The 13,884-nt window shown below is 39.4% G+C and overlaps 2 protein-coding genes across 5 annotated transcripts; one reads left to right on the top strand and one right to left on the bottom strand.

Moving 5' to 3' along the window:
• Positions 1 to 257: 257 nt before the first annotated feature.
• On the bottom strand, positions 258 to 7,412 carry mettl18 (methyltransferase like 18). The gene is made up of 2 exons (XM_005940657.3): positions 7,091 to 7,412; positions 258 to 4,785 (listed from the first exon to the last, which is right to left on the bottom strand). Exons 1-2 carry the CDS (start codon positions 7,193 to 7,195, stop codon positions 3,817 to 3,819), a joined length of 1,074 nt encoding a protein of 357 aa, XP_005940719.1. The 5' UTR covers positions 7,196 to 7,412; the 3' UTR covers positions 258 to 3,816.
• Positions 7,413 to 7,510: 98 nt separating this feature from the next.
• Positions 7,511 to 13,210, top strand: zdhhc16a (zinc finger DHHC-type palmitoyltransferase 16a). 4 transcript variants are annotated; one of them, XM_014339539.2, is made up of 11 exons: positions 7,511 to 7,577; positions 8,600 to 8,857; positions 9,415 to 9,609; positions 9,704 to 9,792; positions 10,127 to 10,155; positions 10,266 to 10,399; positions 10,570 to 10,653; positions 10,757 to 10,842; positions 11,920 to 12,043; positions 12,189 to 12,259; positions 12,392 to 13,210. In XM_014339539.2, the coding sequence occupies exons 2-11, from the start codon at positions 8,624 to 8,626 to the stop codon at positions 12,492 to 12,494; spliced, it is 1,149 nt and encodes a 382-aa protein (XP_014195025.1). In that variant the 5' UTR covers positions 7,511 to 7,577; positions 8,600 to 8,623; the 3' UTR covers positions 12,495 to 13,210. The 4 variants fall into 4 exon arrangements, with proteins under 4 accessions (XP_014195025.1, XP_005940717.1, XP_005940718.1 ...); XM_005940655.3 differs by having other exon boundaries at positions 7,538 to 7,692; XM_014339538.2 differs by lacking the exon at positions 7,511 to 7,577 and adding an exon at positions 7,709 to 8,254.
• Positions 13,211 to 13,884: the final 674 nt, after the last annotated feature.

Raw genomic sequence — 13,884 nt, 5'->3', positions numbered from 1 at the left:
ACACACACACACACACACACACACACACACACACACACACACACACACACACACACACACACATATGTGTGTGTGTTTAACATTTTTAACTTTAGAATGGCTATAGCTTAATAATGCCGAAATGCTGCAAGAGCTGGTAAAATTATATCAGCATTAAATACGTAGCAGAGCAGCTCTTGAACTTTCTGACATACTTTTTACCATAATTTTTCCTTTTAAAAAATTGCTATTAATTAATAAAATCCCCACAAATACGGTTGACTTTTGATTGGGTTTATTAACAATACATAATGACACTTTATAATAATACTGAGAAACACATTAGTCATTTCAAAATGTATGCTTTATTCACAGCAATAATATGTGCAATTAAAAATTAACTCCTCATTCACAGGAATCTCCATACAAACTTAACACCAAGCATTATTTTATTGATTTCACACGGTGGTAACTTCGGCATTCTGGTGCTGCGCCGTACGGCTGACAAACTAGTACCATGCCAGAAGAACTGAGCCCATAGATGACACCTGAAGATGTCACCATCTATGGAATTCAGTTCTCATAGTAGAGCACACATTAAAATCTGTTCTTCGGGCACTTCTGGAACCTTGAATGGCTTTATCGATTTACACAGCTCATACTTCAATACTAACTCTTTTAACATGTCATTAATTCTCCCATTAAATAATGAAAAAAAAAGCCAACTATAAGAATAATAAAATTAGTAAACTCTAAAAACTTCACAATAAATGTCGGCTGCAGTTAAGTGACACATGTTGAGAAGCATGTTGGGGTTAGGTTACCGATCCCAATTTCTGAAGAAAGGCTGGGTAATGATGAAATGATAACGTCAGCTGTACTTCTTCCAGAGTAAGATTGAGCAAGAGGTCATTACTGTGGCAACTGAAGGGATTAGTCACATTTAACATTTGCTTAACAAAGTGGTGTATGAAGTCGTTGAAAAAAAAATGCTGTTAATTTGCAGGGGTTAAGAGGTGTTTTTTTTATACGTTGAAAATGAAAGTAAAGTGGGAAACAAGCTCCGAAGAACGGAAATGATTCTGTGGTTAGAGAACATATGGAGAGTTTCAGGATCATTTGAGCAATCCAACTGTTTTTTTTTTTTCATCTGTGTTCCTGGAAATGCTTCAAAACTACTGAAATGCAAGTCTGTCCACTGGAAGCACTGAATCAGATCGTGGTGATAGTGCTCTGGTCAAGGCATGAAATGACTCATCAGTTACAGCAGTACACTCCCAGTAAAAGCGCTTTAGGACTGTGTGATTAGTGACATACAGTTAGTCGACGTATCTTTGAACCCTGCAAAGTAAGTATGCTATTAACTGACTGTGATAGACTCGCCTCTTTTATTTAACAAGAGAAAAAGAAAGAAACCCCCCACCACCACCACCCCACACCTCATTCAAGGCCTGGAGTCAATGTTGACAGTGAAGATACAGTGAAGATAATTTGTCTGTGTTATCTCAATCCAAGTTTATCCATTATGATGGTGCATTCTTTTAAGGTACAGTACAGCACGATGAACTTTCGAAGGAAGGCCACACCTGAGTATGTTCAGGAAACTCATATCTTTCCGGCAGTTGGACTGGGAAACAACCGGTTCTACGGCCTATCACTAGACAAGGCCAATCCCCTATGAGATCATTAACTGTTTCTTCAAAGTCTACATCAAAAAAATTTCACAGTGTGGCAGGTTTAAAAGCCTTCATTTGCTTTTTGCTCAAAGAATGAAGAAGTTAGCATTTCTTTGACCTAATTAAAAAATGTTCAACCCCCCCACACACCCAAAAAACACATGTCATTTTGTATAAGCTTTTTGAAAACCACACACTCGATTTGACCATACTGAGAGTTTTCTTTTAATATACTTACCTCGGTTTCATTGATTTCCTTTCCTGATCCTGGTTATGTCATAAACAAACCTCCTCATAAAGGCCTCCCAGGATTATTTCATAGTCAAGCTTTAAAAACAACACACTTTCGCAGTCCCATCTCACCAGAAAGAAAGCAGCAGGCTTCTTCAAACTCGGCAAATATACATTCCTCCTCAAATCACCTGCACATTCTGCTCGCTCCCCAATGTCCTCCAGGTCCCAGGGATGGATGCAGCACACTGTCTGACATTCACAGAAAGAAGCACTTAAATATCTTGCCACCTTTCACATCACCCATCATCCTCCCTCCTCTCTGTTTTTCATACACTCCCTCTGTACGGTAAGCCCGACAGTCACTTCCCAGTAAGAAGGAAGCAGTGGGAGTGTAAAACACGCCCCCTCACAGTGAATCAACACATAATAGTTTCTGAGGAAAACCATCTGACTTGCCCTGCCCCCTTGTTCCCATAAAGTAAGCAGGGGAAAGGCTGTGTCTACTGGAGGGGCCAGGAATTCCCCCACAGGCCCTGAACAGCTGTCAAGATGAGAGACGATGACGAAGCGGACACAGTGGAAGTTTGCCGGCCAGGCATATGCAAACAGAAACCATGTTTGGTGTATTTTATGTTTCTCTGAGTGAAATAGCGTTTAACACTACAGTATATTTACATAATAAGCTGCTGGAAATTCTGTCCACACACTGTGGGTGTTGAAATGCACAGTCATGTTAGAGCTGGTGACATTATGTTTCCTAAAAGTTTTTCTTTTTTCTTAATCTTTGCTAAATATTATTTTATCAGCGGGTCTCTACAGTGCTGACGTCACGGGTATGTTTAGGATGAGATAGATTCTTGAGAATGTTTGTGTAGCTGGAGTCATCTATTCAGGTGGGGTCTGATAGGGCTGTATTGTAAAAGAACCTTTGTTTGCTTTCCGATCATAGTCAAACACGACACACGTACAGGTTGTATTTAGTCACACGGATGAGACCGGGTTGGCGGGCTAAAACGACAATTTCAGAACAACACATCAGGCAGTGTTATTCAGTTTCATTGCCGAGTGACCCTGTGAAAACCCTCTGACTTCCTCATCCTCTTATGTAGTCACCTCAAATGCGAGAAACTGGTCTGGACTTGAGGCATACTTCCCCAGAAAAAAAAGCCCTATTCGAAAAAAAGTAGACGGATTTCCTTGAGCTGGACAAAAAGGGGATTCCACATGGAGATGGAAAAATTACAGCAAAATTCCCTTTCTTGATTTTGGATGGATATTTGCCCATACTTCCTGCATAGGCATATGTGTAGACATTTTCAAAAATGTTTTTTTTTTTTAATTTTGCACTGTTGCCAGATTATGTGGTGAACTTCACTGAAAGGAAACCAGTAGAATAAGAGCTACAGAGACCCCACAGAGTCCCACCATTGATGTTCAGTGACTCCAGAATCCACTTTCAAACTACATCCTTGAGCTAGTGGGATAAGTTGCAATTGACATTTTGTGCTGGACTTCAGAAACAAGCCTGGCTTTCATGCTGGTGTTTGAACACTGGGGAAATCACTCGCAAAGGTCACTGAGCCCATTTCCTTTCTTTCCTCTCCATGCATCTAAAGACCTGTAACAGCCCCTTTCAACTGCACTTCAGTTACTGGCAGACATATTCAAATTTCGATATAGGAAGTGAAAGAAGGTGTAGGTAACAAAAGAGCAAATATGAGCCAATAGTGTGTTTTCATTGCAGCTTTTCCTTGTTTAACCACGGCAGTTTTAACATACCAAAATAAAGACAGGAGTCATAACGACACAGCTGGCTGATTCAGGACTGCACACAATAATCAAGCAATAGCCTTGCTCTATTTTTTATTTTCATTCAGTTTTTCATCAATAAATCAATTACAGATAAAAAGTTCCTGACATTCCTTACTCAAGCATCCTTTGACTTTTTAAAACGCAGTACTACTACATGTCTCTGAAGTCCTTCTTCTCCATCCCACAGATGATCCACAGAGAAAACATCCCTCTGCTCCACAAATGTTTCAAAGAGATGTAGTCCACCACCTACACCAAAGTAGTGAGATTTGGTGGCGAGGTAGACCAGACCATCTGGTGCCAACAGTTTGCGCAGGGTCTCGTGTAGAGCAGGGTAGTACGCAGTGTTGTAGATAGTCTCTGATGTGAATATAAGATCATATTTGGGTGGTGGATCTGCCTTTAGAACCAAAGCGAGAAATGTGCTCCAGTCACCAGAGTAAAAATGACACCTGGTTAGTAATGAGTGCTGGGCTAAGTCTATGGCTCGCTTCTTAGGAGGTGGGTTGTTTTCTGTGATCTCCTTCTGCCCTTTCGCCTTCTTTTTAGAACCATCTTCCTCCTTCATTTTTCCCTTACCACTCCCTTCTTTGTCATCTTCACTGTCTACTTCATCATCCTCTTGGCAGTTTAGCATTACATTTGGCACTGTGAGCTGTTCAATGACTGTACTGTTATAATCTTGGAAGTGGACCTGACTGGCTCCCCTCTTCAGAGCCAGTATTCCCAGCAGCCCTGCGCCACAGCCCAAATCCAAAACCGCCTTCCCCCCAAAGGTCTCTCCATCTTTCTCAATCAACTCCAGAAGGTCATACGTGCACTCCCACACCTTCAGCCCTCCCTCGTACACACCAGAGATGAGGTCAGACTTCTGCTCCGCTGTGCGTGAAAGAATTTTTTCTCTGTCCTCTCTCTCTGACGCAGTCTTCTCAAAAACAGTCTCATTGAGGAAGTGCAGAGGAGGAAGAGTTCCAACTGTAACCGTTTCAAAGATGGCATCCATAAGGAGGAACTGTGGATCGGATGGCGGAAAGTGCTCGCTGGCCTCTTTTACTGGTTGTGCTGGTTTGGGGCCGTCCTCTACCTGCAAACAGAAAGCAGTATGCACAGTTGATAATAAAACCACACGCCTCAGCAATGTATGTGGGTGATGGTCACATGTTGTGACATGAACAAGAGTTTTCCGTTTCACAATAACGCAGTTTTATTTATTAAAGTTAGTGTTAATGAGTAACAAATATTTTGGTATGTAGCGTTCTAACGTTTTTTCATTTTCTGAAGTGGAGCACAGGCGGCACAGTGGTGTGGTGGTTAACTGTCTTCCTGTTGTCGCACAGGAAGAAAGTCCTGGGTTTGAAACTCCACACACATGGCTTTGTGTGGAGTTTTATGTTAGGTTAATTGGCGATTATAAATTTTGCTGTAGGTGTAAAAACAAGCACGCATAGTTATTTTTCTTTCTATGTTAGCCCTGTAAGAGAATGGTAGCCTCTCCACAACGCACCCTTCCTCCTGCCCTGTGAAAGCTGGGATAGGCTCCAGCTGCTCCACAACCCTGCTTCAAGCAAAATATGGATGGATGAAGTGGGGCATGCAGGAAAAAAGATGGAAAAATGTCATAACTAGTGGTGATGTTAAAACCGCTTTGACAGTTACACTGAAAATGGGGGGTGGCTTGATGTTACTGTAAGAATGGCTAACATCTGCACATAAATGTTGCGAAATCTTCTTTGGGACCTATAAAATGCAACAATGTCAGTTATTAAAACATAAAAGTCTGTTGTTTGGTTTAAAATTAATTAGTCTATTCAAATGTTGTAACAAAGATTTACTCAATTCTGTGTGTACATACCAGGTATAGTATGCTTTTACCACTGTGATTTGTTTTCTTGTAATAATGATGTAAAAGGTCAGTTGACTGATAAATCACTCAAACATGAGAATGTTATGCATCAGCCATGTGAGTCACCGTGACTGAAATGACGTTTGCTTCTCTGGACTGGTAGGTGTAAATGCTCATGTCGTCTAACTCAGTGGAGCTGAACAGTTTAGATTTAAATGCCAGTAAAGTCTGTTGCATACCTCAGAAGTTTTGTGTCATATATAACAATAACAAAGCACACAGTACTTTAACAATTTGGATTGTTTCCGCTTTAACATGCCTTATCCTGTAATGTTAACAAGCAGATGTTAACAGCCTACGCTCTCTAGTGGATGCACACAAAATTAAAGAATTTTTATTGCTTTTTTAAAGCTCATGCGGTCAGAATTTACAGCATCGTTTAATTGAACAGCGTGTGCTTTAGTGAGAATGGATTTTTACCTTTGTCCCCTTTCACATAAGACAGGTTTATCTTTACAAATTAAAGCTAACTTTGGCTGCTCCCTCGTCACAAGGGGTCGCCGCAGAGTTTAGGGCTGTATGTTTGATTTGGCTTCTTTTTCTGTGGGATGTTTTTACTTGTAACCCCAAAGAGGATTTGTGCATTTCGCTGGAATCAAACCACCAACCTTTGGTTTGTTAAGGGAATGCGCTAACCGTTACACCGACGCCCCTCTATACGTTTATCTTCACAATTGTTTTTGGACTATTCTACACTTTGATTTAATGTTAAGTCTTATCTAAATATAATTTTGACAGGGCTGCCATGCAGGCGGAAAAAAAAGCTTCTATTTGCTTGTCTTTAAAAAAAAAAATCTAAATTATTTATTCTACATTACAATTGGTAAATGTTACACAAATCTCTTCTCATTTTTCTACTTAAAGACTTTCGGAATTATTTATCATTTATAGCAGTAAACTAGATGTATTTTTAATCAATATTTTTTCATATCAGCTTTTAAATATTTATTCACGTGTTTAGATGTAATCTATTCTAATGTACAGATCACAGAATATATTGAAATGTAGGCAAACCTAGGCAGATTTTGTCTGCTGTACTTGTAGTCAATTGCTTTATTACAGATGATTTTCCACAGTTAAAAAATAAACTATAATGTTCAAGAACCTTATTATTTTTGCTCTCTTTCGATGTTGCCCCGGGCTTATTTGTGATCCTTTGATATTTTTTATCAAAGGATCACAAATAATGGGAAGTTATAGGAAAAGAATAGGAAAGCAGTGCTGTTGTTACTAACATAAAGGCAACTAACTTACATAAAGGCATTTATGACAGACAGATACATTTCTGGGGCTTTGTAAGTTTTCTGCCTGCAGCCATAAATGTTCTTCCCACACTCTCGCAGAGGGTCCAAGTCTAAACTTGCTTTACAGCACCGCAATTGCTAGCTTGAACGTTACTTCTGCTATTACTAGTTACGCGGCGGTACTTAGAGCACTCTGAGTAACTTAAGCTATGGCACATCATAGGTAAGCTAATGTTACTCACAGATACGACAGCATGATCTTTATTTCCGTGCTGCAATTCATTTCCATCCACGTCTCCGGGGTCTGTTGTTTGTGCTGGAAGGTCGAAGTTAAAACAAAACGACATGCTGACTGACACCACCGTTCACTAAGTTTGAGGATAGAAGATTTGTATCACAGTTTCAAACAGGTTCTACCAAAGGCTGGCTCACATGGCATGCGTAGCTAGCAAGGCTGCTATGGATAAAAAACTACATGTCCCAAAAGTCTGAGACCCCCCCCCCACCAGTTATGCTATATGTTATATTTCAGTTATGCATGTAGCCGAATCGTTATACGTATGTGTACGTGTTATAACATAAAATACAGAAAATTCAGAAACATAAATGTCAAGTCCTGAAGTAAAATAACTGTTGAAATCACTTCCTGACTCAGACTACCACGATGCCGTTCGGTGGTGTTCCAGCGCATGCGCATTAATTGGAGGATTCCGCTCTTAACTGTCACAGGTCCGTGATCCTGCTCCTCCTCGCTAATATGTGGCTATAATCCCGTTTTTTGTCTTCCTTTTGAAAATGTTGACGGGAGGGGTGGTCTCGGTGGGGGTCTCGTCTTCATAAAACAGTGAGTAAAAAAGAAATGTTGTAAAATATCAGTAAAATATGATGCACGGCGCGAGACGAATATTTGAAAAGGAGAGCAGTATGTGACATCCAAAAAATAAGGGATTTGGGAGCGCTATGACTCACGGAGAGTATTCACAACAACATGTCTTATGGACACATTGAGTGTTACTTTATTCAGGGAGGTGACAGCTATGGCTGATCGCCATGCAGTGGTTTTTGGCTTGCTTGTCATTAACTGCAGGTGACCAGCCTACTCCACAACAAAAATCATTGTCCCCCTCTCACCTTATCTAGCTGCCAAAAGCCTCCACCCAGACTCCACCCTGTCTGGAATGCAGCACAGCAAGACTGGTACATGTTGGAAACACATGTTCTTCTGGTTACCTGTGCATTTCTGTTGTATGTACCTGCAAATGCTCTGGCTCTTTCACTCACGCCTTTAGTCGTACCTAATGAAGTAGTTTAGGTGTCAGCTCTCTGAAACTGATATCACTAGCGGTCAAAACAAATTCACTGGGAAAAAGAAGTCCAAGTTGTCTGGCTCTGAAATTCACCTATTGGTAAGTTAGACATTGCTCAACCGAGCTGATTAGGGCAGACGTGTTCTCTCTTTTTCAGCTGCCGTTAACTATGTATTTATTTTTCTTATAGGCAAGAGTAAATGGAGTATCCTTGGGGCTTGGGTTGTTTGTTATCAACAAACTTATCATTTTCCTTTTGTGTTGCCAAATTGTGTTGAATTCCTTTTTTTATTATTCCTGTTGTACATATGAAATTTGCGTTAGACATAGCAGCATACACATTCCTCACATTTTTTAAGTCTTGCACGTCAGGTTGGGAGAGGTGTGGAAGTGAGAGTTTACGATTGACTTTCATTAATCGTAATGTTTTCTTTCTTCCTGCAGGTGCTTGGATTTTACAAATGCAGAATGCGGTGGTGTTCGAGCTCTGCGTTTCACCTGCTGCGCTGTGTGCGGCTGCGGTTGTGTAGCAGGCGGGGACAGAACAGGCTTCCTTTGTGGATTAGGGAAATATGGGCTTATATGAGACTGCTGGCAAAATCACTCTACTTTAACTCGCTCACAGACTCAGATGTGGTTTTTGACTCAGTCTTTGAACCAGTTTTCCTGACTGTGGATTACGTCACCCGGTGGTTTGGTCTGGTGAGTGTGCTTTTAAATGGTTATGAGAAAGTTGTTGTTGTTGTTGTTGTTTTTTTGTTTATTTTCTGGAGACCACTGCAGTGATGGAAAATAAGGACATTAACCTTCTTGGAATTGGTCAAAATATGATCTTCCATACACAAGTCATAGTTGTTGTTTGTGGTATAATAACAACAAACAATGACTTTTTTTTTTGTGAACGTCTGATTTTGTTAACTACCAAAGCTCCTATGATCACAGTCCCCCTAACTTCAGATAATCATTATTGGTAGTGTCATATCAAGTCTGCACAACAAACATTTCGCGGGGGCAATTCTCTTTCTTATTGGATAGCAACAGATCCTCACTCATTAAAATGTTTCAGATCTGGGGTGTAGACACTCCTGACCTAAATACAAGAGGGGGTAGGCACATACAATCTCTTTGATAGTAGCCTGCACCAAGGGTTTTGACAGTAATGAAAAAAATGTGTGTTCTTGGATGTAGCTTTAAATGTAGATCTAATGTGATTTCCTGCATAACTGCTCACATTGTCTGATCATTCTTTTTTCTTTAAGGTGTTTGTTTACCTGGTGGTGATACTGACCAGCTCCATCGTGGGGATAGCCTATGTGGTCTTGCTGCCTCTGATCCTCAACACTTACTCTCCTCCGTGGATCGCTTGGCATGTTTGTTATGGACATTGGAACCTCATCATGATTGCTTTCCATTACTACAAAGCCGCCAACACCTCTCCTGGGTATCCCCCTACAGTAAGATATCAGCTACAGTTTTTTTTTTTGTACTTTAAACTGGCAATTTTGTATTTAAAAAAACAAAACAAAACAAACTTTTATTTTGTCGTAGGAAAAACATGACGGTCCAGTTGTATCAGTCTGCAAAAAGTGCATTATTCCTAAACCAGCAAGAACACACCACTGTGGGATCTGTAACAGGTGAGTTTTTATCTGTTTTATTATATGTTTATAAGTATCAGGTGTTTGAATGTCAAAGCTAAAGTATGTTGGTGGTTGCAAGACCTTTAATGTGACTACATCAAATCGCAACATTCAAAATTAAGATGTTTTCATTGACAGTTGACTTCTTGTATCTCTAGGTTAGTTTTTCTAGTATTGCTATCTTCATTCCATAAAATCTTATCATGCTTTAAGTCTTCCCAGACTATTATTTTGCAGTTTGAGATATGATTAGAATACATTCCCTTAAAAAAAAAAATCACACAACTAAAATACCAATTATCAAACTAATGTTTTTCTCTTGCTTTTGCAGATGCATTTTGAAAATGGACCATCATTGTCGTATCCTTTGTGCTGAATTTATTCCAGCTTATTATTTCAGAAGCACGTCAGAAAATGTATATGTTTATAGAGAGAGATGGACATAATTTTCCTTAATGTCAGCACCTCAGCCTGGTTGAATAACTGTGTGGGCCATTTTAATCACCGTTACTTCTTCTCCTTCTGTCTCTTCATGACCTTGGGCTGTGTCTACTGTAGCATCAGTGGGAGAAACCTGTTCCTAGATGCATACAATGCACTCGAGGTGAGATAGTCGGGCTGTTGCTGCCTGTAGGTCTGCTGGTGCTTTGTTGTAGTTAGATTTGTTTTAAAGCCTCCATGTCTGGTGTCTTTCTCTTTGGGGCCTTAGCATTTCTTTATTGACTCTGCTTTTTTTCTGTCTTTAATGCTTGGGTTTGTGGGCTGTTCCATTAGCACTTCAAACATTTGGAATTGGAAAAGCCTGGAATACCGGTAACAGGGATGGGACTGCTTATAGGGCTTCTTCCTTCTGGCCAGGTAGCGCTTCAAAAGCCAACACACAGCATTATTAAGTTTATTTTATTTTTTTTTATTTTTTTCAGTTACTTATCTTTTTTTGTTTGTTTTTTGTTTTGGAAAGACCCACTATCAGACCCCTGCTCCTCCATACACATTTAAGGATAAGATGATTCATAAGAGCATCATCTACATGTGGGTCCTCACCAGGTAAAAAGTGCATTTTATGTTGCTTTTTCACACATACATGCAAGAAAAACTTTAATAACTGACTTACAAGGATTTCTGATTTCTGATTAAATGTAGTCATGTCGTGTTGTTCACAGTCAGGATTGGAACTTTCCAGTTCATTAGAAGTAAAATTCTAGTGGAGTAGAAAAAAAATCTAAATACTTGGGTATTCATCTATTCACAATAAGAAAGTGTGTACAAATAAATGGTAACAGCCAATTTGCTAAATTGCAATGCACTTGGATGTTCCACAACACGTCTAAGACACCGATCTGCATTTTATGGGTAGACAAAAATGCACTAAGCATGGTGGAGCTAGCATCATGATTTGGAGCTGCTTTGTTAGGACCCAGACTGAGAATCCAAAACTGTGGCAAGAAACCTTTTCGGGAGAATGTCAGGACAGAAGCCTGACGCTTAGGAGAGGTTGGATAGTTACAACAAGCAAGTACACATGTAAATAAAAAAATAAACAACAGAACAGTTGAGGGGGAAAAACCCCCCAGAGTGACAGTTAAAGACCTTAACCAGTTGGGATGGTGGCCTGGCTATCCAGTTAAGACATGCAGAAATATTTACTGGTCCAAAGTTTTTGCTAAAGTCTGATTGAACTGCTAACTTAAAAGGGTTATTCAGCCTGGACTATGGCTTCTTCCTCAACGAAGGAATTAAAATGAGAGTTTTTCAGTCAAGTAATAGATTATATTTGTAATTGTGACATATTTGAATACATAATTTTAATAATCCATTCAAAAATCCTGGTAATTCCAAGGGGGTCACAAACTCTTCCTTTTGAGCATTGAGCTAATGGATATTATTTAAAGATAATTACAAAGAAATATAAAAAAAATCTAACCATTGCTTTAGGAAGATAGCAGGAGGAAAAAAAAGAAAGTGTTATCGGTCGAAGGATTCTGGGTATGTAATCTAACACTCGTTTTGCTTCTTACTTCTTGTTCAAAGCAGTAGGGTATAAAGGTAGAGTTGAATCAGAACAGGATTGTTGTCTTTGTCATCCATGCAGAGGATAAAGTGAATTGTGCTTTGTTGTAACAGCACAGTGGGAGTGGCACTGGGAGCTTTGACCTTCTGGCATGCAGTTCTCATCTCCAGAGGAGAGACGAGTATTGAAAGACATATCAACAGCAAAGAAACAAAGCGGATGGCCAAATGGGGAAAGGTAGCCATGAACATAAATAAAATGTGAAGGTTATGTTGTGATAAGACATAGGAGACTTCAAATCCTCAAAATATATATTTTTTCCTTTGGTTAAAGTGACGTTGGTCATTTGTAACATGTTCCTGTTCTTTTGTTTTTCTGTCAGGTTTACAGAAACCCCTTTAACTACAGCAGGTTGAATAACTGGAAAATCTTCTTAGGTGTGGAGAAGAGAAGGTTTGTCTCTCTCCCTCTCAGATTTCTGTTTTCTAAGAAACAGAAATCTGTTTTGTTTTCTGCACCTTATGTGACTAATGTTACCTTGTGCTTCTTGTAATTTCTGCTTTTGTTTTTGTCTTTTGGTTTTAGTCACTGGGTGACGCGTGTTCTCCTTCCCTCTGCTCACCCCCCACATGGTGATGGCTTGACGTGGGCTGTCTTCCCAGTTAAAAAGGATTTGATACCTGTATGACAGACTCTGCTAAGGCATCCATTCTTGTCTAATTTACCAGTCTTTTCTCTGTCAACCTACTTGATCGGGTTTGCTTAAAGGATTCCTGCTTGGTGGCTACACCTAAGTGAAAGGATTTACGTCAATCTCCGATACCTCAAAAAACTTGCTGTTGCATTGCTCTTGCTTCTGCAGTCTATATTGCTCAACAAGGCAATGTGTCACAGTTTGTTCTGTACTGGGTTTTACTTAGTCTTACGAACTGGTTTTACTTGACTCTGAGCATGAGTTTGATAGTTTTATAAGCCAAATATACTGACTGAACTGTTAAATAATTTTTTTTTAAGCAAACCATCTCAGCTTCGACCTGAGCTGTTTTTTATTTAAAGGAAAAAAAAGAAGAAGTAGCAGAAGAAAAACACTAAGGTCATGGACACATCGGGTTAATCTCGGCACCTCCGCCTGTCTCGTTTGCACACCCTAGTGTGATATTATCATTCGATTTGAACACTCACGGGGAATTGCAGTACCATTATGATGTTATTTATCGGAATTTTGTACGTATTAAGTTAATCTTTACAACATTAAATAAATTCTACATTGTTAATATTGTGTTTTTAAGGGGTACTGTCACTGTTTTATAACACTATACAGTAAATACTTAGCTGTGGATATATATCAACATACATGTCAGCAATATATTCAGAGATTTTTTTGTGGGTTTTTTTTTTTTTTTTTGCCTTTTGTATGTTTTGCTTTAGGGTCACTTCCTAACTGCAGCTCTGGGGTTATGTCACAGTGTTACGCAGAGGGATGCAGCGTGAAGGGGTGGATTATTTGGAAATGCTGGCCAGATTTGAGCTGCAGATTCATATGAAACCTATTACATCACAAATAAGCACACGCTGCAGTTAAGATCCGTCAAGATTTGAGCAAATCCAAAAGTCTAAATAAACAAGATAGTGATAATGAAACTGTTTATGGAAAACATTACAGTTAGAAATAAGTAAATATTAAACATTTTGTGATTCATGCATTTGCTTGGTAAAATGAAAACAGTGCTGGTGTTGTCAGTTATGGGGTGGGGGGTGTAAAATAAAGGCTGGCAGATAAAGAGAGCAGAGATTAAGCAGATTTCATCCTGATTGTAACCCTCGTTCACCCTGCTACTGCAGATCACACCCGCCCACTCACTGAAACACACACAAACACACCTGTCAATACACAGTCTCCCAGCAGATGTCAGCGTTTAACACGTGAAATATGGGCTTTGGACTCTTCATTGTTTAAAAGATCTGAATAATTGATAGTAAAGAGAAAGAAAAATCTTTTTTTTTTAATTATTATTTATTTATTTCTGTAACAAGTGATAATGTGAACTGCTGAGAGAAATTACTGAGCTAGATTTATG

The sequence above is a fragment of the Haplochromis burtoni genome, unplaced genomic scaffold (genome assembly GCF_018398535.1).
Source record: "Haplochromis burtoni strain Fernald_Lab_line unplaced genomic scaffold, NCSU_Asbu1 Contig_296, whole genome shotgun sequence".
Taxonomy (NCBI): domain Eukaryota; kingdom Metazoa; phylum Chordata; class Actinopteri; order Cichliformes; family Cichlidae; genus Haplochromis; species Haplochromis burtoni.
The sequence above is the reverse complement of the archived record's forward strand: the minus strand, read 5'-3'. Positions and strand labels throughout refer to the sequence as shown.

What these genes read in the sequence shown, in the direction of transcription:
- zdhhc16a (XM_014339539.2), top strand. Translation starts at nt 8,624, where the DNA reads ATGCGGTGGTGTTCGAGCTCTGCGTTTCACCTGCTGCGCTGTGTGCGG. An exon ending in GAAAATGGACCATCATTGTC is followed by an intron (nt 10,156 to 10,265) that starts GTATCCTTTGTG and finishes TCAGCACCTCAG; the next exon opens with CCTGGTTGAATAACTGTGTG. An exon ending in GGATGGCCAAATGGGGAAAG is followed by an intron (nt 12,044 to 12,188) that starts GTAGCCATGAAC and finishes TTTTTCTGTCAG; the next exon opens with GTTTACAGAAACCCCTTTAA.
- mettl18 (XM_005940657.3), bottom strand. Translation starts at nt 7,195, where the DNA reads ATGTCGTTTTGTTTTAACTTCGACCTTCCAGCACAAACAACAGACCCC. An exon ending in AAGATCATGCTGTCGTATCT is followed by an intron (nt 4,786 to 7,090) that starts GTGAGTAACATT and finishes TTCTGTTTGCAG; the next exon opens with GTAGAGGACGGCCCCAAACC.